The 26,129-nt window shown below is 56.9% G+C and overlaps 1 protein-coding gene and 1 long non-coding RNA gene across 4 annotated transcripts; one reads left to right on the top strand and one right to left on the bottom strand.

Moving 5' to 3' along the window:
* Positions 1-978: 978 nt before the first annotated feature.
* GATA2 (GATA binding protein 2) lies at positions 979-19,525 on the bottom strand. Of its 3 annotated transcripts, none has more exons than XM_064518979.1 (6): positions 19,422-19,525; positions 11,784-12,273; positions 10,448-11,047; positions 7,540-7,718; positions 4,431-4,556; positions 979-3,599 (listed from the first exon to the last, which is right to left on the bottom strand). In XM_064518979.1, exons 2-6 carry the CDS (start codon positions 12,010-12,012, stop codon positions 3,300-3,302), a joined length of 1,434 nt encoding a protein of 477 aa, XP_064375049.1. In that variant the 5' UTR covers positions 12,013-12,273; positions 19,422-19,525; the 3' UTR covers positions 979-3,299. The 3 variants fall into 3 exon arrangements, with proteins under 3 accessions (XP_064375049.1, XP_064375048.1, XP_064375050.1); XM_064518978.1 differs by lacking the exon at positions 19,422-19,525 and adding an exon at positions 12,777-13,057; XM_064518980.1 differs by lacking the exon at positions 19,422-19,525 and adding an exon at positions 12,777-13,056 and having other exon boundaries at positions 7,540-7,685.
* On the top strand, positions 15,119-21,677 carry LOC135329697 (uncharacterized). The gene is made up of 2 exons (XR_010391270.1): positions 15,119-15,471; positions 20,894-21,677. It is a non-coding gene; the product is annotated as an uncharacterized LOC135329697 (long non-coding RNA).
* The last annotated feature ends 4,452 nt before the right edge of the window (positions 21,678-26,129 follow it).

The raw sequence follows: 26,129 nt of genomic DNA, 5'->3' as shown, positions 1-26,129 counted from the left end.
CTTCCCAGGCCGAGGGCCCGGCTCGCGAGCGGCTGGGGGGGAGGCTCGCCGGCCCGCGGAGAAGCACCGATAGGAAGGGCTGGAATTCGCACACATGCGCTGGAAAAGGAACTCGCGTTATTTTTTTTGCTTACTGAGTAAGGAGTTATCCCCAAGCTGGCTTCCACAGAAGTGAGACGCGGCTCCTCGTGGGGTCAGAGGAGGAAACCCAAAGTCCATGAGCAGTTTTCTTGAAAGCATCGCTTTAGCAGCAGCGGTGCTCACCCCTGCACAGGTCGGGGGCCCGTGCAAGTCTGCTCCTCTTTGCAGGGCCCCCGCGAGCTCCCGGTACGGGGCCGGCTCGGCCGCGCGGCGAAGGCAGCCACAGAGTTTTGGCCATGGGAGAGCTGCCGGGCAAACGCAGCCTTCCCCATCCGTGCGGGACGCGGGTCCCTGTGTGGCACCCAGCGGCCCCCGGCTCCCTGTCCCCCCTCGTCCTCCCTTCGTGCCACGGGCGATGCCAGAGCGTGAGTAGCAGCTTGCGGGACTCGCGGCGGTGGCCCGTCAGCCAGCTGCTTTTGCGCATCTGCGGCACTTTTACAACTTCTTTTTTGTTTTTTTTTAAACTGGAAAAATATTCCCCCAAACACTTTAAAAAAAAAAAAAGAAAAAAAAGAAAAGGACAGTGAAACCTGCAGTTCATCATCCGCAACGGGGCCGCTGCCTTAGGTTTTTAAACCGGTTTAGAAACTTTATCGCGCTTAACTGCGTGACCTCGCTGCCCCAGAACAGCACCGGAGAATGTGCTTTTGTACCTGAGCATTTTCTACTAAATCACTCACCCACTGCTTTTTTGTCCTCCCCTAGTAGGGTTCTGAAATACCAATAGCCCGCTCCACATAAAGTTTAAGCTAATAATTCTACCGGCAACAATGACGACGGTAATTTTTCCTTTCTCCCTGTTCAAAGTGGCCTTTACGACACGAAGCTGGGCACAGGTACTTTCACAAAAAAGGTATTTTATTATTCTTAGCAATATTCACCTTGGAGGAATATGAGGAAAGCATACACTTTTTACAGACAATATATAAACATGTTGTACATAATTAACAATAACTTAGTTCACTAATCCAAAAATAAGCAAAATAAAAAAATTAAAATAAAAACAGAAAATACTGCAGAATTTTTTTATGCTGATACAAGTACAAAATAATTTAAATCTCGACTGCCGTTGTCTATGCTGCAGTGACTGACAATATATTGCACTTTGTCAACTGTATCAGTAATCCCTGTCTTCCACCCACATCCCTTCCCCACCCCTGCCCAAATCCTACAGAAATTTGAGTCAGGTACAAATAATGTACAACTGTACCATTGTAAAGGCAAAAAGTAGAAAGGACCCAATTTTTTACCTCAGTAGATTAAAAATTCTTATGATTTCTCCCAACCAATTTTGTTTCCCGTTTATTTCCACTTCTTTACAAAGTGCACCTATATGCCTACGCAGACCAGAAAAAGAAGGAAAGCAGGGTCTTCCATGGCTGCTTGGTCCTTAGTTCATTATCAAATATTTGAAGTATATATTTAGAAAAAAAATGAATGTACATCCATTGTTATTTGTTTTGTTGAGTTTCTTTTTCTTTAAAGCAGGACTTTTGCAGTAAAGATACAATTGGCTTGATCCAAAAAAAAAAAAAAAAGAGTAACCCCAACAACAAAAAAGTTAAAAAGTTAAAAAAATAAAATAAAAAGCTTGTCACAGAGTTAAGCTTACGTGGTTTACATTATCAAACCCCTCTGCTCATTGGGGCATTTTCATCAGAAGTATAGCTAAATATGTACATTGTATGTTATACTGGAGCTTGTGTTCATGAGAGGCATCAGATCATAACAATCAAGAGAATACACTTCACATTGGCAATAGCTTTGTTTTCGGTCGTTTACGTACAATATGGTTTAATAATGGGAGATTTAATTTTTTTTCTCTTTTGTTTTTTCATATAAAATGCGCTACGGAAAGGGGCCGTTCCCTTAAGAACGGTGCTTTCCCTTGTCTCATCAGCTGTCGCTGAGTCTGGGGTTTGACGGACGTGTGAAGCTCAAACTGATTGTCTCTCCCTTTCCCCTCTCCAGTGATCTCAGCCTCCTTTCTGCCCTTCCTCCCTGCGAAGCCCGCCGGGGCCGGGACGCCTGAGACAGCACGCGCGCTGGCTGGCTGCGTGGGGACGTGGTGGCCACACTGCCGTAAGTTTACCCAAGCAGCTCATCTGCATTTTTAAGCGACAGCTGCCAACGCAACAGAACAAAATGCTTCAACCTCCCAAGTCTGCGAGTCGGATGTTTGTATGCCCTGCGATGGTTTTGCCATGCTAGAAGTAGCTGTGACACAGATTGGTGAATGCCTGTCTCTCACCCCTCGCTAGTGCAGGATTGCCTTCCCAAGAGTCTCTTCCCAACAGTTTGTCCAATCTAGCTGTCTCTTTTGAGGAACAATAGGGTAGCTGGGAGGGGGACTGTTTTTTTTAAATAAACCTTTCATGTTAGGGAAAAGAATGAAGAAATTGTGTCAAAGTAATCACTATCTTGGACACATTAAAATCCCGTATTACAACTACATTTTTGCTTTGTTTTCTTTTTTTCTCTCTACTTTTCCCCTTCCCAGCAGATATCTTGGTATGAAAAATAGATAAAGTTAATCCAGTCCCCCCTCCCTTGTTATGAAGGCAGGTTTTCTTGCAGGGTGGCGATTCCAAACAACAGCACAAAAACATGCAATCAGAGGGGTTGAGGCGTTTTGTGGAAAACAAGAGCAAAATAAATATGACTTTGTGTCTGATTTCATTTTAAAAATTAAGTCTTTATAAAGATGTCCTTTTTTTCCCTCCCCAAACAAAGTCCACAATAGAAATCCAGCATGTGTGGCTTCCAGTGAGCCGATTCCACCTCGGAGGCTGCTAGTATCTCTTTACAATATTCACAGTAATAACAAAGAGAGAAAGGAAAGCCAGTTCCAGCCTCTTCCTTCAGCTTCTGCCACCTTTTGCTTTCTGCTGGACCATTAATTATCGAACAGGTGAGTTGGTTCTTTTTCCTTATACCTGAGGGGGCAAAGTGCATTACAGGCACCACTACACGTTGCTGCAGAAGACCCATCGTTTGCAAGGTTTTAGTCCAGCATTAAGAGTTAAACCACATGGGAGCAAAGATCTCCTTCTGCCATCCCTACGTTCTCCTCTTTGCAGAACCTTCTCTTACTTGGTGTTGTCTTAGGCAAAGCCCCATGGTCTTAATCTCTGGGTGGGTCTCTTGGTCATCGGGTTTTATCCCATGGCTGTAACCATGCTGGATGGGTGTGGATGTCCAAATGAGATGCTGGAAGAGGGGTGGATGGGGGTAGGTGTTGGTAGGATGTGTCCAGAGTGGCTGAAAGGTGGCAAATGCCCCATGGGCGCCATGTGACTAGCGAGGGCAGCAGCGCTGAAGGGAGACGATTTCTCCTGCATGCACTTGGACAGTTCCTCAAAACACTCGGAGCCTTTCTTGCTCTTCTTTGATTTGTTGGACATTTTCCTATTCCTGGTCTGAATTCCTTCCTTTTTCATGGTCAGAGGCCTGTTCACCTGCAAGAAATGAGAAAATCAGGCTCATGCAGACAAAATGACCTTATTGTGCAAAAATGAAAATATTTGGACAGCCCCCATGTGTTTTTCCTGGATGGAGACCTTTTTCTGGCCAAAAAAAATGGTGTTTCGCTCTGCAGAACTTGTTTATATTGATTTGTTTAATAAAACCACACACACAAAAAAACCCTAGACATGAAAAACAAATTGAACTGAATTTGGCAGCTGATGACTCTCTTTCCCGTAGGCTTACCCCCAGTCCTCATTCATTTCCTAACAGAAGAGATCAAACTAGGAGGCACACGTTGACCCAAATTCACTCCTAAGACAAGAGCGATCTTGTACCAGTAACCTCTGTTACTTGCAGTTTAAATAACGTTCCAACATGTCAAGGGATTCCTACTTAGGTTTAATTTCTTTTAAAAAAATAAAACAAAGCTTAGATATAATTGTTTCTAAAAAAAAAAAAATCAACACAAAGATGCCCTATTGGGATTAATTTTTGCACAGAGTGCATTTCAAATGGCCTCTATGTTTCTGGAGGGAAACCGCACACAAAATGTGCTTAGTTAAAAGCAAGTGTTGTAACTCTATTTTGCCTGATTTGCCCAAGCGTTAGAAGCGAAGCTAATACATTGTAATGTCACTGAACTTAGCATCACTATGCCTACAAAGAATGGCTGTCACTTCCCAGGGGAACCTTAGAGACGGGGGAAGGAATAAAACAACAACCCAAACCCTGAAACCAATAAAAGCCTAGTGTACACCATGCAGTTAAGACATCAATCGCAGCTAGGCAAGCAGCGACACATGAGACAAGCAAATACTCACATTGTGCAATTTATAGTAGAGTCCGCAGGCATTACAAACCGGGTCCCCGTTTGCATTACGTCGCCATAAGGTCGTGGTGGTTGTCTGACAGTTGGCACAACAAGTCCCTGCTCTCCTAGCCGCTGACTAACCAAAAGAAAAAGAGAATTAATAACGTACTGGCAGGAGGAGGGAGATCAGAGGAAAGGTCAGGTTGGGCTCAGCACTGAGGTTGGGTAGAACTAATCCCACGATTTTACAGAGCATCAGGGCTGAAGGAAAGCGCCTATCAGTTTTACATTTTTTTGCCACTGGGTTTTTGTTTAAATGCAAGTATTCTCCTATGCAGACTGCAGCTCCAAGCCCCCTGGCACCATGTGTGCTGGGCAAGTAGGGAGGGAAACAATGCAGCTCTTTTTAACTCTCCAAACACAAAAATTTGGGAGGGAAAAGGACATCTGATTTGTGCAAGTCTTCCCTTTGCAGGATTCTAGAAAGCATCATGAGAGTACATTTGCCTTTTTTCTTTTCCTTTAATGCCTATTTAGTTTATGCCAATGTTGGAATTGAGTTTAAAAAGAGGGAATGATCTTAAAGAATGTGATTTTTTACCCCTACTCTGGCCCTTTAAAGATGGCCACAAAAGAAACCCAACTGCATTGCTTAACTGGGTGCAGTATTTATCGGAGCCATCACTGAAAATTCAGTTTCCATTTACAAGTGAAAGGGAGAAAACAAAACCGGCTCCAACTTTCTTTAAATATTTAGCAAACCAAATTTCATGCCTTGGAGCAATGATTCCGCTGACCCGTCTGCCGCCTCTGTCCCTGCTCTGTTCCCACTCTGTTCCTTGGCTGACAAGCCCTCAAACCACCATCTCAAAAAAAAAATTTGGACCTTTCTAATTCATATTGTTCTGCTGAATTGGAGATGGGGGGTGAGGGGGAGGAAAAAAATACCCAAAACGTTCACCCACCCCCCAAAACAAGAATAGGAAAAGCAGAGCAGCGGGCAGCCCCGATGCCTGGATGGGCCTTTGTCCAGCAGACGTAACACATCCCCGTGCAAGGGTGATCTTGTTGAGTGTTAAAGACGGACTAATTACATCCCATATTTTGGGAAGGAATTTCTTATTAGAAAGCGTCAGCCACGGCTCTGGAAGCGGCTGGAACACAGTCTGCTCTGTGCAATTGGATGAGTGCTGAGGGCTAAATATTTTCTTTTCTTAAATTAGCACAATTTACTTTCTAATGCATATCAATTGCCTTAATTTCCCCAGGGCCTTGCTCCCTGGGTATTTTTGCAATTAGCCACAGGAGAGCCATAGGGTGAACCGCCAGCGAGGCTGATGTTAAAGGGGGGCGTCTCGGGGAGCGACCCCCCAGCAGAGCGGGGCTGCAGGCTCCCCGGCGAGCGCTCTGTGCGCTTCCCTGCCCGCCGGCTCCGTCGGGGCGCTGGCGCGGCCTGAAGCACACGCTGACCCCGCACCAGGCTCTGTTCTCACTTGCTCCTGATTTACGCCACTGCCCTGTAACTGTCCCAAAGCTGGTGGACGGCTCAGCAGCCTAAGGCAAGAATCAGGCCCTCGGAGACTCATATACTTCGGTCCCTTTCTCGCCTGTGAGAACAGGCCGAAGGCACGAGGAAGGGGTCCCCACTTCTGCAATACACTCGTGCAACCCAGACACAATTAGTGCCAGACCTCCAAACATGGACAATATTAATCCGATCACTTTGCTATTGCTTGTCAGATGAACAAATTCCCAAAGCTGGCCATCTCCTCTCCTCCACAAACAAGCAAACTCCAGTGGAAAAAAGGGGCAATAAACAAAGCCATAAATCAATTAAAAAACAAAACATTTAAAAACAAAAACTGAAGTAAAAGCAAACCTCCCTAGTCCCCCCAAATCCCTCGCAGCGAGCTAAGTATAACAGTCTCCCAGCACACTGGAAGGTGGAGACCTCTGTTTGCATATTTGAGATGGCTTACTGATATTCAGCTATGCTGCTTAACTCCGTGGCCTGTCCCATTCAGGCTGGAAAGCACTTGAGCCTGAGAGACGATAATGTTACACTGTTGTCTTAACATTTTTCTATATGTCAGTCACTTTAGAAGGCAAGTCATTAAGAAGCTCGCATAGCTGAAATTCTGACTCACGACAGAAATCTTCTGAATCCCATCCCAGCGTCAGAGCGGTAACGCCAAATTTCTGCTCGCTGCTGCGCTCCCAGCCTCACTTCAACGTGCCCACGAATGGCCAAGAGGTTTAGGCACCATAAATCACAAAGCTCCAAAAAATATATTTATTATTCTTAGCATTTTACGCATTATTTGTGGAGTAGAGTGTATTAGAAATTTCAAAACAGCAAGCATGACTGGCAAGGCTTGCCTATAGAAACTCTCTAAAGCTTTTAGAGTCAGGAAACAGATACACAAAGTTTCCTTATCTTTAACGTACAGATATCCGGATAGGAAACTACTACCAGGAGCTTAGAAAGGACATTTTTTTTTAAATCACTCAAATGAAAATACAAAGTATAGGTGACTCCATGGAAAAATAATAGGATTTTTTTTTAAAACAGTAGGGGATTGTCTGGGGAGGGAACCAATATTAATATTGCCAGAGAATATAAGAGTGAAAATTACTTCATGGCTTTTATACAAATAATTATTAAGTAGGGAGCAGTAGCTTTGACTCATCTGATTTGTTTTGCTTTTTAGAGCTGGAACTTTTTTTTAGCCCATGGTAGAGGACATTCTCGCTCCTAACCCTTTCGCTACCAGCATGTTCCCCAACGTCCCAAGAGGCCAAATGAACGAGGAATTAAATTAAAAGCTGTCAGCTGAGGATAAAGGGAGAGCCGGCCACACGATACGGCGCACAGGCTCCCGGCTGCTCGGCTCGGAGCGGCGGTGCGGCCGGCGGGGCCGCGGCGCTGGGGAGTCGCACGGGAGAGCGGCCCCCGGCGCGGCGCTGACCTCCGTGCCGCAGACGGACGGACGGACGGACAGACTCCCCCGGGCAGCGCCGCGCCGGGGCTGAGGGGCTGCGACACGTTATACGCCTGCCTGCGTGTGGTCCCCTTTGCCTCATTCATCCCCAAACCCAGCAGAGGGGGAGACACCTACCAGCCTTCGCTTAGGTTTAATGAGAGGTCGGTTTTGACCGTTCATTTTGTGGTAGAGCCCGCAGGCGTTACACAGGTAATGCCCGGTGCCGTCTCTTCTCCAGAGAGGGGTTGCAGTTGCTCCACAGTTCACACACTCTCTGCCTTCTAAATGGAAACACGAAGAAACCGGATTTCTTTCTTTAAAAACAAATTCACAAAAGCTTTTTGCATTGTCCTTTAGGCATTTTCCAGAAGTCAAAACAGTGCGTTCATTCAAGCGCGCTCAGACAGCAGTGACATCTACAGCACATGCAGCAGGGACCGCGGCGTTGCAGGAACGCCAGGCTCCAGCGAGTGTTTTATGTCACGATCGGCAAAAGGCACCTCTCTCCGCAAGGTGAGAAAGAGTGACACCCTCGTCGCGGCAGATGGAAGTTATCGTTTGGGGAACGAGAACTCCCTCAATCTGCGCCGGGCACCGCTCCCCTCCCGCAGCTCCCGCAGCCCGCTGGCTAGCTGCTGCCTGCTCCTGCCGCAGCCGCACACGTGCAGACAGCCACGCACACGCACACACCTGCAAACGCACCGAACGGGGGGAAAAAGATCCAGAGAAAATGGTTTTCTACAGCTGAAGCTGAGCAAAAAGCCCTCCCGGTCTCTGCTTTCCTTTTTTTTTTGCTAACGCCACCGGATAAGAAAGTAAAGCCGAGCAGACTGGGAGTCGAGACCGAATGCCAAGGCTCGGTTATGATTTTTGTTCTAAAGGCATAAAACTGCTGCAAATGCCGATTTATAAGGACGTTCAGTTTCAGCAAGCACTCTGGGAATTACTGTCAAAACCAGGCTTGGAGTCCTGTTCTCTTTCTGTGATTTTTCAGCAATACAGTTTGGATGTGGAAGGGAGCAGTTTACCTTATCACCGTTTCATTATTAGTTTTAGTAACAGACATGGGAAACACAGCGCTGGGGAATGGTGCTGTTAAAACCCAGCCTGCCACTCCTAGATATCTATTTCTGCCTCAGAAAGCTTTCTGCTAAAAGTTCATTTGCCTCTGATGGTTCGAGGGCAGGTCTGCTTAATATAGAAATCTCTCTTAATATAGTTTATGCAAATCCTACAGTATTTAACTGCAGAGGAAATTCTCTTTTTTGCTAATAACTGAAGCAGGCCATGCCGAGTTCAGTGGGGCTTGTGTCTCCTTTAATCTAGGGAGTGGGTGACTTTTAAACAACACAGTCTGCAGTGAAAAATGAGGGGAGCTCTGCGCGCGGCGTTTGTAGCTTTTGTCCCTGCGAGGGCAGGAAGCTGCAGGAGTCATCGTGTCGTGAGGCTGAGTTTTCCTACAAAAACACGGAGTGGTCACGAACTTTCCCCAGTTCCTTGCGCAGGGGGCTCCCTTACAGAAAAAAAAAACCCATAAAACAAAACAAAACAAAAAAGCCCCTTACTTCCCCGCTCTAGTAAAATCATTGGCAACTACAGGACCGAAATAAAAAAGCCATTCGAGATCCATTTATCTTCAGAGATCCAGGTCTCGAATCTGTTTCCAAAAGCAGTAGGCTCGGGCAACTAATTGCCTTTATGTATTCGCTGCACTATTAAAAAAATACATATACATAATAGCGACTGCATTTAAATAACAGCAAGGGGGAGAGTGTGTTTTTCCCCTCAGAGGAGCCATTTGAAACAGAGCTGATAAGGTTGTAAAATATCTGATATTTTTGTTGCAAAACTCATAAAAGAGATCGCATTTCTAAATTACTGTCTGCTTTAAAAATAAATGTGTGGTGTATCCATAAGCATATATGTGCACCGATATATAAAAAAATATATACACACAAGTATATATAGCCATTTTATTTTTAAAAGGCGCTCTAAACTCAGTCCCTATATGCAGGGTTTAATTTCCTTCCACGGCTGAGGATGTTAAGCCAGGAAGGCTAGCAGAATTACACAAATTGTCCAAATTCATCTGCCTAGTTGTACAGCTGGTGTGATTTCAAAAGGAGATCAAAACTTCAGCCATCACGTAATTTGCTGATTTAGGACTGCATTTTTGGGAAGAAACACAAGGAAGGGTTAGGAACGGGGGGAAATCTGCAGTCAGTTGTTAGCAAGCAGAGCTGTGTCGGGTTCAGGGAAAAAAGGAGTATTTTCTAGTTCATGTTGGGATAAGTTAGCAATGACTGGGCACCTTAGTCTTTCGCATTGGTATGTAAACTATATTTGAACTTTTGCTCCTGTAAAATGTGAAGGAAATAAGGCCCTCTGCGACTTGAAGTGGACCGGCCGGCTAAGTTTCGCTTTCATCCTGGGCTGGGGCCTTCTTCCTTATTAATGAAGAGGCGCTACAATTTTTGAGGGAGAAAAATCTCTGGCTAGAAGCTCCCCACGTGGGATCTGCGGGACTTTTACCCACCCAGGAGGGCGAAATTGGGCCTGAGCAGCTCGGGCGGCTGTAGCCGGCCAGGGACTGCTTTTTCTCCGGATGGAGACTGCTTTTTCTCCGAGCGAAACGTTTTCCTCATATAAACCCCTCTTTGTAGAGCTGAGATCTGGCGGCTCGCTCTGCCCTGGTTCCCGCGTCCCTCGGCCCCGTCCGAGCTGCCTGGGGTCAGCGCCCTGGGGCTCAGCAGCCGCTACGGACATTTTGGCACCCACAGACACTGGGCGCGAGCCCCATTTCCTAGTTTAAAAACCCAGAAAAGCGGGAGCAAGCAGTCACCTGTCCTTCTGTCCCGGACAGAGCTGAAAGCAGCACCCAGCCCCGCGGCTGCCTTCAGCCTCCCCCCCAAAGAGTAAGCAAAGCCAACCGCACCGCACCGCACACGCACACGCACACACATGCAGGGCCCCGACCGCGGCCCGGCCGCCCCAGCGATACACCCGCTACGTGGCGGGGCAGGCCACGGCGCGCAGCACTTACCCGAGCAGGATCTGGCCTTGCTTCGTGGCTTGGGGGTGAAGCTGGACGCGGGGCCCCCCAGGAAGCTGCCGGGGTGGAAGAGGCTGCTGCTGTAGTCGTGGGCGGCCGGCACGTAGGAGGGGTAGGTGGGGATGGGGTGGTGGGTGGAGGGCTGGGCCCCCATGCTGGTGAGGCTGCTGCGGAGCGGGCTGGCGCTCTCCATCTTCATCCCTTCCGACAGCGACACTTGGTACTTGATGCTGTCTTTGTCCTCCTGCCGGGCCCCGGCGGAGGACGACGGGGAGGCCGCGCTGGTGGAGTTGGGATCCGGGGACACCTCCTTGGGAGGGGTGGGGGGGAAGCCGAAGAGGTGGGAGCCCGAGTGCGAGGCCGGGGTGAGCGAAGACACGGAGGCGGTGCTGGACGTGCTGCTGCCCGGGTACACGGAGATGGCCCCGGGCGCGCCGGCCGCCGAGGGGTGCAGGGGGGTCTTGGTGAAGGGGTTGACGGTCCAGGGGTTGTGGTGATGGGCAGACAGTGCCGCCTTGCTGCTGTCCAGCCAAGGGATCCCGGGGCTGTGGATAAGATGAGGCCGGCACATTTGACTCCCGGTCAGGCGGGCTGCAGGAACAGAAGAGCGTTTGGGATCAGCGCAGGGCAGCTCAGCCCGCGGCGGCTCAGCCCGCAGCGGCTCCGGGAAGCCGCCCAGCTCCCAGCCCGGCAGCTCCGTGCTCTGCGGGCGGGCGCAGGGGAGCCGGGCACGGGCAGAGGTTTCACAACCCGGAGCAGAGCGGCCAGGCTGGCGCAACAGCCCCTTCTCCCTGCCCCCTCCGAGGGCGACACCAGCCAACCCGGGGAGGCTCCGAGAGCAAGAGATGGGTAACCCGGGGGTGGCGGGAGCCACCTCGGAGCAGCTGCTAAAGGCACCCCCTTTCCTCCCAGCCCGCTCCCCAAAAGAAGCAGCAGACCCCCTTCTGCTCTGCCTCCCGAGCTGCTGCAGCACTTTCTCTCCTGCTCCTAAAAGCACCCCCAAATCAGCTCCATCGCCGATTTGAATCGGTTTGCATTTTGCATCCGGGAAGTAGCCGCGTCTGAGAAGTTTGAGCCTGTGCACGCACTATTTCCCCTTCCTCCCTCGTCCCCCCGCTCCCTCCGCTCCGCCAGCGCTCGGTTCTCTCTGGGTTAAAATCCACCCGTGCCTCCTTTCCATCCTGTTCTCTCGAGCGCCTTCCCCGCCCCGCGCACCCAGGCGGCCCCAGCGAACCCCTCGGCTCCGCCGCGGCCCCCGCGGCCCGCCCGGAGGGCCCGGCGGCCGGGCGGGGGGCGCCGGGGGGGGCCGAGCGGCGCGGGGCTTTACCGTGGGCCTGGCTGTAGGAGACCCTGGCGCGGGCGTGGGCAGAGTTGGCGTAGTAGGGGTTGCCCTGGGAGTCCAGGTGGTTGAAGAAGACATCGACCTCGTCGGGAGGTAGGAGCTGCGCCGGTTCCATGTAGTTGTGCGGCAGGCCGGGGTGGTGGCCCTCGGGGTGCTGCCCGTTGAGCACGGCGTGGTGGGCCATCCAGCGCGGCTGGTCCGTGGCCACCTCCATCGCGGCCTCGGGGCGCCCCGGCCACCCGCCCCCGCGGCGGGAGCGAGCGGCGCTCGGCGGGGTCCGGCTCGGGGGCTGCTGCGGAGGCGGCGGGGGGGATGATGCGGGGTGGGGGTTGGGGGGGGGAAAAAAAAAAAAGCCGGGTGACTCGGATTTGCCCTCGGACGGGAAGGGGGGGGTGGCCCCGAAGTAAACGTGTCCCCTCTGTCAACAGGAGAGTCGCGGAGGCAGGTCCTGGGGAGCGCCGGGGCCGGCCAGCACCTGTAGGGAGACAAGGCCGGGTTAGCAGCGCGGCGGGCCCGGGGAGATGCACTGCCACCAGGTTGGCTCCTCACCGCCTGCTCCCCAGCGGTAAATGAATGGGGAGGGGGAAGCGGAGCCCCTCCCCCCTTCCAAAAATATCCTCTCCCCCAAAGTCCTCGCCTTGCGCCCTCCCTTCTCATTGCCCCACAAAATAAACAGAGATCCCATTTCAAACTCTTTACCAAAAAAAAAAAAAAAGAGCAAAAAGCTTCCTTTTTTTCCCCCCTCTCTCGCTACAAACGTCAACAGGAGTTTTTCCAGCTGGCTTTAAAAAAAAAGGGGGGGGGGAGAACGGCAGAGCTAATATAACGTAGTTATAGCAAAAAGTCCGGCAGACACAAAAGGAAAAGGAGGGGAGAAAGAGAGGGGGGAGAAAGGAGAAGCGGGGGGGAGAGGGTGTTTCGGCGCAAGCGGCGAGCGCGCCCTGGCAGCGGCGCGGCCCCCCCGCGCCCCACACTTACCGGCGCGGGAGGCAGGCGGCCGCGGCGGGGCGGGCGGAGATGGAGCCGGCTCGGAGGATGCGAGTGCCGCAGAGAGGGGGGAGAAGGGAAAAAAAAGAGAGAGGAGAGAGAGAGGGAAAAAAACCCACAGCGAGCGAGCGAGGGAGGAGGAGAGGAGGGCTGGATGGAGGGTGTTACTCAGATGGCAAAGCCCGCTGCTCTGGCCGGCGCGGTCCCATCCCCGCGCATCCTATATGAGCGCTGGCGCCAGCTGGCCGCGGCGCCGCAGACGGGCCGGGGCGCGCAGGGCCGGCGGCCGGGCCAGCCAATCCCGCCGCCCCACACCGCCCCCGACCGCACCCCCGGCCCCAAACGGAGCCGGCCGGGGGGGCGCGGACCCCCTCCTCCGCCCCCCTTCCCCGCCCGCAGCATCCTCGCCCGGCGGCGCCGCGGGGGCTTTCCCTGCCCGGGCGCTGCCCGCCCCGCCGGGGCGGGGAGAGGCGCTGGGGGGCTGCGGAGCCGGGGGGTGCCCGGGGGGGGCCGGGGCGTGCAGCGAGGCAGGGCTGCGGGAAAGGGCTCGGCGACGGGGAGGTGGCTCCGTCGGGGCGCTCGGCTCCGGCCCGCGCTGCGGCGCTCCCGCCGGCCCCGGCTGCCGGCGCCGCCACCGGGATGCCCTGGGGCCGGGGGGGCCGGGGGCACCGCCAGATCGGCGCGACCTCCTCAAACACATCACCGAAAAAAAAAAGAAAAAAAAAAAGGGATCAGCGAGGGAAAGCACCGCGCCGAGCCGGGAGTGGAACAAATACCAGCGTGCTCGTTCCTGTCACGACAGTTTGAAATAACTGTCGGAATCGGCAAAAATAAATAAATGCGCCGGCCCGGGGGGGCTGCAAGCGGCGCGGCAGCGAGGGGCCGCGGCCCGGGGAGCGGGGCCGGTCTGGGCACGGCCGCATCGCGCCCCGGTTGCTGCGCTCGGGCCGGGCCCGGGTCTGGGCTCCGCCGCCAGCGGCCGCAGCAAGCGGCGAGGCCCGGGGCCCCGGCAGGGCAGGGCAGGGGCGGCCGCCCGCGGCCTCCCCGACGGCGCTGCGGCGCCGCTGCCTTAATTTTTTCCGCCCCCCTGTTTGTGAAAACCCGCTTTAATATTTGCAAATACTGGAAGGGTTTTGGCTGCGCGGCTGCCCGACCGGCGGGTCAGGGAGCGGAGCAGCCCCAACCAGCGGGCTCTTCCTGCGGCGTTTAGGGCACGTTCCGGACGCAGTGAGGAGCGCGGAGTCGGGCTCCCATTCACCCCCCCCCCCCCAAAAGTGCCGATCAACCCGTCCGCATTTGGGGAGGGGGAGGGAAAAAAAAGGAAAGGAACAAGCAGGCACAGGGCGAGCAGGCGCTGCCTGTAGGTCCCGCTCCGCAGGCGCTACCTCCCATTCCTGACCCTCTGGTTTCCCAGGAAAAGGGCAGCGCTGGTTGCAGCTGCTCTGTTTCCAAGCGGGGCGCGGGGGGGGGGGGGGGGGGGGAAGGGGGCGCCCCGGCCCCAGGAGGAGCGGGGGGCGGCAGCGAGCGGCCCCGGCCCGCCGGGCAGGGACCCCCGACGGCAGGGCGGGGGCGGGAGGCGCTGGAGGGCACCGGGGCGGGGAGAGAGGGCTGTGCCCCCCCCCGGGTGCCCCTGCGGGGGGCGCGGTGCAGCGGCGAGGCCGCCGGGGGGGCGCGGGCGGCGGGGCCCCGCGGGCCGGCGGTGGGGGGTGCCGGCAGCGGCCGCCCCCGGCCCGGCGGCCCCAGTCACTACGACGCCGGAGATCTGACGTCACCCGCCGCTGCCAAATTCGCCAGGAAATGAACTTTTTTTTTTTGAAATAATAACAATAATAATAATAATGATGACGGTAATAATAATAAAACTCCCTTTCCTCGCTGCGCAGCTCGTCTGGCCCTGGCGGCACGGGGCTCCCTCCCCAATTGCTGCCCCCTCCCCGCCCGCCTCCCCCCCCAAAAAATCACCCTCCGGGGACCCAGCGCGCAGCCCCCCGGGGGACCCACAGCGCTGCCCCCCGGGGGACCCACAGCGCTGCCCGGCGGGACGGGCGAAGCCGGGGGCCGGCCTGGGGGCGCCGGAGGCTGGGGAAGGGGGAGCTGCCACCGCCCCCCCCCCCCGCATCCCCTCCTCTCGAGGCCTTGTGCGCCCCACAGCCGGGGCGCTGCGGGCTGCGCCGCCCCCCCGCGCCCTCGGGGCTCGGCGGCAGCGGGGGGGCCGGGCCGCCCCTCGCCGCCTCCTGCCGCCGGGGGGGTCGCAAGCTCCGGGCCGGGCGGCAGCTCCTCCGGCGGCTCCCGGGCGCGGAAGGGGCGGTGGAGCCGGCTTCTCCCGGGACGAGGCGGTTGGCCCGGGCGGGCCGGGGCCGGGCTCGGCGGGAGAGGGGCCGCGGCTCAGGCAGGCGAGTGCCCCCCGGCCCGGGGCGCCTGAGCAGGCCGGAGGGGCCACGGAGGAAAGGGAAACAAAGCAAAAAAAAAAAGAAAAAGAAAAAGAAAGAAAGAAAGAAAAGGAAAGGAAAGTTAAATGGTAGAGAGAAAACCGAGCGAGCTGTCTAAAAACCCAGCTTCTCCCTCTACGTCCGAAGCGATTTTCTTTCCACATGCAGCACCTACCCCCGCCAAAAAAAAGCTCTCCCCCCCCAACGGATTTTTGTTTTTAAGCAAGGAGAGAGTAGGATAAAGCCGGGCGTTGAAGGTAGGTCTCTCCGGCGCTCTGCTCCAGCAGCGGCGCGGAGGCTGCCGGCGCAGCGGCGAGCCTTGCCCGGGGCGGCCAGCGGGGCCGGGCAGCGGGGCCGGGGCAGCCCCGCCGTGTCAGCGGGGGCAGCGCTTCCCACGGGATCGCCCCGCTCCGGGAAACGGGAGGACAAGGCCGGCTCCGGCCCGGCGGCCGGCGGGGGACCGGGCGCCTCGCTACGCCGCTATTAATTGATATGGGGGGGTTAATTATTGCCCGGCTGCAATCAGCATGGGCCGCGAGCTTTTTTTTTGGGGGGGGGGGGGTGGCGGTGGGGGGAGGTTGGGTGGGCTGTTTGTTTTAGGCAGGTGATAAAATCGCAGTTAACGAGCTGATAATTCGTTCGTGTTTGTTTTAAAAGACAAATTGTAAAGATTAATCAGGCGGCTTGATTTATGGCGAGGCAGACCCCGCAGCGGCCCGGCCAGGGCTCCCTGCAGCCCCCGTGTCGGGTTACCCCGCGGCCGGGCGACGGCGGCGGCTCCCGCCGCGCTGCCCCGGCCCCAGCCCGCTCCCTCGGCGCCCTCCGCCGCCGCGGCCCGGCCGGGGCTGCCCCGCGCCGCCGCCCCGGCGCCGCGCTGAGGGGCGCCGCGGCACTCGGCAGCGAAAGGCGAAGCGCGTCTGTGGGTCCCCTCCGCGCCCCCACTCCCTGCTAAACCCCGCTGCAAATGACGGAGCCCTCCGCCAGGGAGAAACCGTTTCTGGTGCCGGAGCGGTCTGGTTCCCGCGGCGGAGGTCGGCGGAGCGGGAGGTCTCCTCGCCGGCCGCCTCGGCGGATTTCATTTCTTTTCCCGCCTGGTCCCTTCCCCGCTGCCCGCGCTCGGAGGCGGCTGCGAGCCCGGGGCCCGGCGCGGACACGGCCCGGTGCGGCGGCGCCCGGCTGCGCGTCTGGGGCTTTTAATTGAATTAGCGCAGCCGTCGGGAGCGCCGCAGCCGCGCCAGCGCCGGGAGCCGAGCGGCTCAGCTCCTCCGCGGGGCCGGCGGCTCGGCCCGCTTCACACGGCTGCTTCAACAGCTCTCACCGGCTTCACGGAGGGCCCCCGGGGAGCGGGGACGCCGGCAGCCGGCCGCTCCCCTCCGCGGCGTGGCACAGCGGGCCCGGCCCGCGCAGCCCCGGCCGCCCCGGCCCGCGGGACCTGCGCCGCTTCCGCAGCTCCGCGCAAACCCCCGTTCCCCCTCGTCGCCTTCTTTCTTTTCCCAACAAAAGGGACGCGGTTTTATTAACTTTATTTTGTTATTGTTGTCGCATTCTTTTTTTTAATACGGGAGATTTCCCAGATCTGGAAGCACAACTGGTTATTTTAATTTGATTGACAAGTGATGTCATATCGTTAATGGGGGGGGAGACGACAACATGTTTTAGCAACAGTTAGTAGCGCTGCGTGATGGAGTTGACACCTATGCCCAGGCAGACGCGCAGGCAGAAAACAAATATCCCCAGACGCGCACACAGACTATTTATTTACACGCCTGGAGGGTTTTTTGGTTTTTTTTCTTTTTGACCCCGGGTGCTTGGACTAGGGAAGAAGTGTACCTGAATAAAGGAGTCCCGCGGCAGGGCTGGTGCGGGGCAGCACGCGGGACGGAGCCGAGGGAAACCCGCGTGTGCCCGGGCCGGGGCCGCCGCCCGCTCCGCGCACCGCCCGCGGCTCCCGGCCCTCCCTTCCCTTCCCGGCGCCGGTGCCCGGTGAGCGGAGCCGCGGGGGGACGAGAGCTCCCGGGGAAGCCGCGCAGCAGCCCCCTCCCCGTGCCCTCCGCGGCGGCAACGAGCAGCGAGGGAAGGAAGAGGGGGGAAAAGAAAGAGAGAAAAAGAGGAGGGAGAGAAGGGCTCAGCGCCGGGCCGCGGTGCTCACGGCAGCCTCCGCCGCCGGTGCCGCCGGGGCGGGTCGCGCCGGGCCGCTCCGCTCCCGGCACCGAGGCAGGTAGCGCCGCTGCCGCCGCAGGTAGGAGCCCGGGCCCCCCCGCCGCCTCCTCCCGCCCGGCACCGCGCTGCCCGGCCGGGCCCCCCCCGCCGCCGCCCTTCCCGCCTCGGGTTTATTTCCTCGGGGCTGGTTTTTGGGGAGGGGAAGTTCTTGCTTTCTGCCTCTTTTCGTTTCGGCCTCCCTCCTGTCTCCTCTTTGCTTGTCTTCCCCCCTTCCCCCCCCCCCCCCGATCCTGCATTACTAGCACATATTAATGGCTGCTAATAGGGTTATAAAATGACACAGTTACCTCTTAACCACAAGACCCTATTTAAGCTGCATTTAAAAAAGGACGGCTCGGGGAATAAATCACGGAATACTTAATCTTTCTTTTTTTAAATACTATAAAAGCTTCCTCGAGATCCCCCACCATCCCGCAGGCAATTCCTGCGGGCATTTCCCCCTCCCGCAGCCCGCCCTGGCAGCGGCTCCCGGCCCGCTCTCCCGCACGCCGCTGCGCGCCCGCGCTCCCCTGCGCTCTGTCCGCGCCTGGCCCGGGCTCTGCCCGGCGGCCGGGGCTGCCCCGAGCCGAGCCCCCGGCCCGCACCCGCGCAGCCCCCGCGGCCCCTCGGCGGCAAAGGGGGAGGAAGAGCCTCGGGCCGCCGCCGGCGTCCGCCAGAACAACGCCTTTTGTGCAAGTTACCACGGAAAAACGCGTCCGGGGGCACGGGGTGGGGGTGGGGGGGGGCTGCACACGCACACATTTGTCCGGAGAGACGCATATTTTTTTTTCAGGCGCTGCCACGAAAAATTTCGTTCGCAGGAGGCCGGTTTCATTTCCCCCCGTTTTCCCCCTCCCTTTTTTTTCCTTTGCAAGGTTATTTCGGGCGCAGCTGTTGCAGGAGGGAGGAAAGAAGCCGATTTCGCAGGTTTGATTTGTTTGTCCGCAGGCAAAACTTTGCTGGGGAGGGACCAGCCACGAGCGGGGCCGGGGCTCGTGTCACGCGTGGCCAGACCACTCGCGGCCGCCCCTGGCCCCCGGCGCAGCCCGCGGCGGCGTTTCCCCGCGGCTCCGCTCTGCAGCCCGAGCTGCGAGCCGGGGGGCTTGAACCGGGCCAGGTTTTAGATTTACAACAAAAAATAGATTGCGTTTAATAAAGATGCTCCGTGCTCTCTGGGAGAACAATCCCTGGCCCGCAACCCCCTTATTGAAATCGCTTTTCTTATTGAAATCGCCTCAAATCCAGGCAGGCTCCGTTCCTGGTTGCTTTTATTTTTTTTTTCTTGCCTTCCAGCCTCTGCACCCCAAAGCAAAAGGCGGATAAAGAGGGGAACTTTGCACACACACAAAAGGAGGGGGGGGAAGCCCGCAGAGAGGAGCTGCCCAGTCCCCGATGTGGCTGGGTAATTTTAAATCATGCAAAGCCCCGTAAAGCTGCCGCACGGGACTGGGACGAGGAGGACTCCCCGGCAGGCAGGTGCAGCAGGAGAGGCAGCAGGGCCCTGCCGAGCTGCCGCTCTCCAGGGCAGAACAAACCCCCGCGTCTCTTTATGCCCAAATCTGCCAACAATGGGGCGAGGAGACGGGACGCGGCGGCGGGAGGGGGCGAGGGGAGGGCGGGCAGGGGCTGCGCGCACCCTCCGCCGTCCCCGGGAAGCGCCCGCCCGGCCGCGCCGGGCCAAACGCCACTCTCCAAGATGGAGATTTAAATAATTACGCCGCCACAATGGGCAGCGCAAACCCCGCGGCCGGTGCGCGGCAGCGGCGGCCCCGCCGGGGAGCTCGGGCCCCCCGGTCCCCCCCCTCGGGCGGCCGCCGCCGCCGCCCCTGCGCGGCCGCGGGGCTCTGCCGAGCCCGGGCCCCGCGGTCGGCCGAGCGGGGGGGCGGCGGGGGGGGGTTCGTTGTTTAAAATCCTTGGCGAGCCCTGCCCGGCCGCCCCGAGCCGGGCGCTAAACCGGCCCCCGCGCCGCGGGGGAGGCTCCGCGGGGCCGCGCAGCTGCGCGCCTTACCTTCCTCTGCCGTCCTCGGCCGCCTCCCGGCTTTCCGCCCGACCCTGGGAAGCGCCTCTCGCCGCTCCGCGGGCTGCGGAGGGGGCGCGGGGCCGCCGGCCCCGAGCAGCGGCCGCGCCGCCGGCCGAGGGTGCGCGCAGCGCGGCGGAGGGGCTGCCCGAGGTGCGCTCTGCTTAAAACTGGCAGCAGCAGTTTTCGTGCTGAGCCCTTTTTTTTTTTTGTCTCTCCCTCCTTCCCTCCGTCCCTTCCTCCCTCCCTCCCTCTCTTTCCTCTCTCCCTTCTTTCCCTCCCCTTCTCTCTCAGTCTCCTGCATTCAAGGATGGCACAGCGAGCCACTGTGTATTTATGTACATAATAAGGCAGCTCGTCCCCTCCACTTCATTTGCATCATTACAATATCTGTACAAGCACATCACATTGTCTGTTGCTTGCACCTTTTGTTACGGTTGCTGTCACAGTCTACGCGACTTGACTTTCATATTTTAAATGAATTGATATTATACCAACAACACACACACACGTCGCGGGCGCCGGCAGCCGGGCTCGGCGCGCTGGTCCGCAGCCCCGCCGCTCCCCAGCCGCGCTCCTGTCTCAGTGGAAGATGGGGTGGGGGGAGACGCTTTGTCGTGTTAATTACTAGTAGAAATTGTTCCTATTCGTATGAATTTTATTTCCACTCCCTGGTGACGGGAATATTTTTTTTTCCTTGACCAGCCTGGCTTGTGCATAACCTCGTTTCTCCTCTCCCCCGCCTCTCCCCTCCCAAACTCGACCTTTCGGGCTGTGCACCTGCACCGAAGGGAGGCAGCGGAGAAGCTGGAAGGGGCCAAAGCCGATGTTACGCGACGAGTCGTTGTCGCGGCTCGCAGCGACACGGGGAAACGCACATCGCCGGCAGCCCGCCGGCACCGCAGCCGCAGCCAGAGTCCGCGGCGGTGCCGCCGCCTCCGCTGCCGCCTCAGCCCCGGCCGGGGAAGCCTCGCCCGCGGCGGGCTGCGCGGCCGCGGCCCGGGGCGATGCTGCGCGGGGCGGTGCGAGTGCCGTGCGCGGCCGCGGGACCCGCGCGGAGCGGCGGGACAAAGGCCGGAGCGGCCGGCGGGGCCCCGCGGGAGCCGGCAACGAAACGCGGCGGAGGGAGGGAAGGAGAAAAAGTTTCGCGGGAGCGGAATTATCATGATAATGGAGGTAAAAATGTGAGCGGGGAGGGGGGGAGCCCATTCCGCTGGCATTTTCTGTCTGTCTTTGTGATATGGTTCGGGGGAAAAAGGGTCCTTGATATGCGGCAGATAATTCTTATCAGCCCCACGCAGCCCATTTCCAAAGTAAGTGTTTTAATTACTCCTCCTGTATTACCCTTCATCCTCCGAGAGAAGATACATCGCCAGATTTATGCAGGGAAGAAAATACAAAAGAATGTGGTATTAAAATATATACATATATATGTATCCCCCTCTTTTTTCCCTTGTGCCCAGGAAGAGAGAGAAGCTGTCGCCAGCCGCGTCCTGGGATCGCCCCGGAGCGGAACGACTCTAAAACACGGGACCGTCGCTCCGGCGGAAAAACTACGGGCAAAGCGGGTGCTGGAGCCGGCGGGTTTTTTCCCCGGGCGGGGGCAGGCGGGGGGGGGTCCGGCCGGGGGCTCGGGAGCCTCGCGAAGGAGCCGGGCTGCAGCCCGGGGCTCGCCGCGCTCCCGCCTGCCGCCGGGCTGCCCCGGGGCCGGGACACCCCCAGCGCCGCCGAGGCACTGGGGGCCGGGGGAGGGCGATTTCCCCTCATTCCCGCTGGAAGAGAAGGATGTTTTCCTCTGCTGCTTAGCTTTCGTACTAAAGATGTCATCTGAAAGTCTGGAAGGAAGGGGGGAGCGGGTTCAGTTCTCTTCCACGGTAACAACCATATTCTGCATATTGAAAAATATGATAGACAGTGGGGAAGGCTTTCTTTTTTTTAAAAAAAAAAAAAGCCCAACCTTTTCAATATTGATTCAACAACAACAAAAAATAGAGGGAGATAATTTTAAAAAGAGAAGAAGCAGCACCAGCAGCAGGGAGAATATAGGCTCAGCAACTCTCCAGGTTCGCTTCCTTATTATTACTATCCAGGGGTAATTTTTCATCTCTGCTAGCTAATCTTTGTTCCTTGTGAAGATAATGAATAGCCCAATCCTTATCTCCTGGGCTCCTGGAGGCTGCTGGAGAATGGGGTTGAACAGGGTTGAAAATTGGTTCCAAAGTGCTGCTGAATAAATGGTGTTCCTTATCTCTCGCTTCCAGATTATCGGAACCCTTTCAAAACTCACACAACAAATACAGCCACCGCATCTAATGCATCATTTACCAGAGCAGATCTCCGCGTTTGATCGGCAGATAGGCAAAATCTATGTATTCCTCGCTTTACTTAGTATGCACGGGCGCCGGGTGCGTGTGCGTGCGCTGCGCCCCGCCGCGCCGCGCCGGTCGCGCCGGGGACCCCCCCGGGGCTCTTAGCGCACGGGTCTTCGCTGCGGGATGGGCCGGGGGAGGCCGCGGTCCCCTGCCCGGCCCCGGGCAGCGGCTGCACCGCCACTCGCGCGGCCCCCCCGGCGCAGCCTCCCGCGGCCGCCCGGCTCGCCGCCCCGCGGCTCCGGCGCCGGCCGGGGCTGCGCCGCTGCCCGCGGTGCCCCGCGGCTCCCGCCGCCGCCGCCCCCCGGAGCGCCCGGGGCAGCCCGGGCTGGGGGCTCCTGCTGGCCCCGGGAGGGAAAGCTAACCCCGCGGAAAGAGGGCGCCTTGCTCCCCGCGGGGGGCCAGGGCGAAGTCTTTCCCTTCCTGCTCAGAGCAGCGTCAGGCTTTTTCCCCCCAAGCTTGTCTTGTTTCTTGTTTCTTTCTTTTTTATTTTGGAAAAGAAAAATCCGCATAACAGAAAGTGCCTTCCAGCCCAGCCCAGTGCAGCTGGGGTGCAGCCCCAAAACGAGAGATGCCCCAACCCCAGGACATCTGTCCTCTTGGCTCTTGCCAGCCCCTTTCCCGCTGGGGTCTGAGCCAGTGCACAGCTAAAAAACCATGTGGCATCTTATTCTGCAGTGCTGCAGCCCCCGGTGCCCCCCACGCTGCGAGGTGCTGGGGAAGGGGCAGGAGGGCCGCAGGGTGCCAGCGGCCTCGGCGGCGCGAGAGGGGAGCCCTGCGCCCCGCGGCGTGGGTGACGGGGCTCATCCCGCTCCTGTGCCTGCAACGGGAGGGAGAGAAACTTTCGTGGGAACTTGAGGGAGAGAGCAGCCCTCCCAGCCCCTGCCCGCGCTCCAGAGTTTTGCAAATGTTCAACGTGTACTAATTTTTTTAGGGCTGTATTCACAGTTGTTCCCTGTAAAAAATGGACCTGTGTTAGTTTATTAATAACCTAAACATTACGTATTAAAGACCTATGAGTGACACAAGATGACAAAAAGCTGTATTTTTCCAATATACACAAGCACACATTTAATAACCTTCTATTGCATCTCAGCTAGGCCTTCTCTCTGATGGTTCCCATGGCAACTGAGATAAAAAAGCAGCCATTTTCCATATCTCTATGAAAGTCTATTATATTGCAGGATTAGTTCATCTTCTGCTAAGGTCAAACACAAAGTCATACAACCTGAAATATTTAGAATCCATGTACATTCATTTTTTTATATGCCCTTTCATTTTCCACAAAAGACTGGGCTCCTCTGAGGTTTTATTCCCCAGAAAATGCTAAGCAAAGCAATAAAAAAAATTATGATTAGCAGCTGATGAAAAGTTCAATTGTTTTTTTTTTTTAGTTTTTTTTTTTTTAAAAAAAAAAACCTATTGTTGCCCAGATAGTGCCTTCCCCATTTATCTCTATCAGCAGCCGTGATTGCAGGCGATACCGGCCGCCTAATTGGGCTCGGCGCGATCCGCGGGCGGACGGCGGCACCTTCTGGCTGCGGCGGGCGAGGCAGCGGCGGCGGCGGCGGCGGCGGCGGCGGCCGCGACCCCCCCGCGGCCCCAGCGCGGAGCCCGGGCGGCAGCGGGGGTGCCCGGGGCCGGCTGCAGCCCGGCCGCTCCGGGGCCTCCCGCCGGCCTGGAAACCCTGCGGGAAGCGCGCCGTCGCCGAGCGGTGCCCGGGACCGCGGGGACGGCACACGCGTGTCGTGGCCGTGCCGGGAGGTTTGAAGCAATCTCTGTTCTGCGCCTAGTTAAACACAGCCATTTTATTTACTAGCAAATTGTCTCGCTGAGGTCCTCAAAACCTTTCGACTGCGAGTTTCAGCTGTGGCACACTTGGGGAAAACTGTGGTGAACAACACAAGCGCTACCCAAAGCAGAGAGGCCTGAGGCGCCACCCGGTCCCCAGCCTGGCACGGGGACGTAAAGCAAAGTCGCTTTTTATGAAGGAGTTGCGAAGTAATTCAGATGGGTCTTGGTGACACCTAGAAATGCAATAAAGTAAAACCTGGGCAGGCTTCAGATGGTTTGAATGGTGACAAATGTGCTATCACCCATGACATGAAGAACTATGGCTCTTTCTTCTTCCAAGGTCACTCCTGAAAACCTGGAAAATCAAGCGAGAGGGGGAGAGAGTCTGTGCCCGCCGCCATTCACACTTGCGGTTTTGTTCACAGGTATCTGCCGCAATGTGAGATTATTCCAGCACCTTTTAATGTGGAAAAGTGGAGGCTCCGGAGGAAAGAACAGAAGATAGGGAATAAAGCTTGAGAGTGTCAGAGGGATCAAAGTCAATTTTTTTTCTTTTTTTTCCTTTTTTTCTTTTTTCCTTTTTTCCCCTTTTTTTGTTTTTCCCCGTCCCACCTTCCCCAGGGGCCCCACGGGGCCGTCACGGTGATCTCCGCAGTCCTGTGCCCGGGTGGCTCTGGATGGGCCGAGCAGGAGTTCAGCAGCCCAGGGAGCCCCAGGCTGGTCCTGGGGTGCCATGGGGGTGCCCTGCTGCTGCATGTGGTCTCTGAGGAGACCTGGCTTCTCCTTTCCTTTACCCCCAGGCCAGTTTGGGGTCAGCTACGTCAAAAAAGCAACTCTGGGCTCACGTGGGCTCAGCCTGGCCCGCAGTCACCAACCGAGGAGACGGCCTGCGCCCACTGCGGAGAGGTGGGGTGGGGGCCAGGAGGGGTGCCTAACCTGGGCCACGGGGCACACGCCGGCACAGCAGTGCCGCAGGCTGGCCTGCCTCCAAAGGGGATTTTAATACGGCGTTTACAGGTGGGTGCTGCACAATGGCAGCCAGAGCCGCGCTGGAGCACAGCGCCCAGCTCCCCAGAGCAGGCGGCAGCCTTTGCTCGCGGCAGCCCAGCTGAGAGCGGGCGGCAGGGCCCCGTCCCACCTGCCACCCTCGCACCTGGAAACCCCCTCACCTGGGGCCGCTGCACACCCATAAAAGCCCAGCCCCATCCTCTCCCCTCCCCTTGGCCCTGCTCACAGCTGCCCCTTCCAGCTCAGGGCTGGAAGCTGTTGCTCTCTGCATTTTTAGGGTCAATTCCAAGCTATGTATTTTTAAGCCTGGGGTCCTGGGACTGGGTCTCATCTCTCTTTGAAAGGAGAAGGCAGATGTATTTCTAGCCTGGTTTCAGGGTATTTTTTATTCAAGAGAGGAAGCCTAAAAGTGCAGCCTGAATTGGGAGTTTGGAGAGAAACACAGCCCATCACCAAATGTAGGTGGTTTTCTTTCTAAAGTCTTGTGGTTTCTTTTCTTCCCTACTTTGCTCTCGTCGCCTCAGGCAGCAGCTGATGTGGTGTCTGAACGGCTGCGGGCTGCGCTCCAGGCCCTCAGAGAGCGTCCAGAAACCTGTGAGTAGCTGCATCCGCTGGCCGGAGCGGGGCCGTTCCTGCAGCACCCTCCTCTCACTGCTCACGGAGGTGATGTTGAGCTTCTCTTCTTGAAACTCTCTGACTTTTTTGTGAAACCTGCTGCTTGTGGGGCTTGGGTGAGGCTGAGCTGCCCAGGTGGTTTGCAATGGGGTGCTGCGGTTTGGCTCACCGCGAGCCCCGCTGGGGTGTGTGACCCAGCGAGCTGCCCGAGCGCGTGGCCGGGGCAGGGTGCAAGGACCCCTCAGCCCTGTAGCTTAAGCAAATGGCGATGTTCGTGTGCTGCTGCCGCTGCCTGGGCTGCCAGGAGTGCTGTGGATCTGTGGCAGTTGCTGCCCAAGCCTAGCATGGAGCAAAAGCGGGGAAAGAGCAGGTCAGCTTTGCGATGCAAATATTTAGGCTATTTCCAGTGGGCAGTTACTGGCTGTGTAAAGCCTGCAGGCATGTGGGGCTGCTGTAATATGGCTTTTTGTAGGAGCAAGGCAGGCATATGCAGGAGGAAGGGCTCCCTGCCGAGCTCTGGGGTGCGGGAGGGACCGCTGTGCTGCCAGAGGGACGCTCACAGCTCTAGCAATGCGTGTGGAGGGGACACCGTCTGCTCCCCCTTCCCTGGGCGTGGTTTGGGACTCAGGGCAGTGGCTGATGCCCCACGTTGGCCCCCAGTTGTTTTTCTGTCTCTCCGTGACATCTGGTGTGTTGTTGCGAGTTCCCAGAAAGAGGCCCTCATGGAGGATGTCAGGGTAGGAAGCAAGGAGCTGACCTTGCTATTAAAAAGCAACAGAAATGGAAGTATTTCAGAGGCTTTCTAGAAGTGTCTGGGAAGAAAATCTCCTTGTTCAGCTTTGCTCCATCAGGCTGTCGCGGGCAGCTTTGTCTGCTAATTGTGCACTTTATTCTGCACTGGAGATGCTTAATT

The sequence above is a fragment of the Dromaius novaehollandiae genome, chromosome 12 (assembly GCF_036370855.1).
Source record: "Dromaius novaehollandiae isolate bDroNov1 chromosome 12, bDroNov1.hap1, whole genome shotgun sequence".
In the NCBI taxonomy this organism is placed as follows: domain Eukaryota; kingdom Metazoa; phylum Chordata; class Aves; order Casuariiformes; family Dromaiidae; genus Dromaius; species Dromaius novaehollandiae.
The sequence above is the reverse complement of the archived record's forward strand: the minus strand, read 5'-3'. Positions and strand labels throughout refer to the sequence as shown.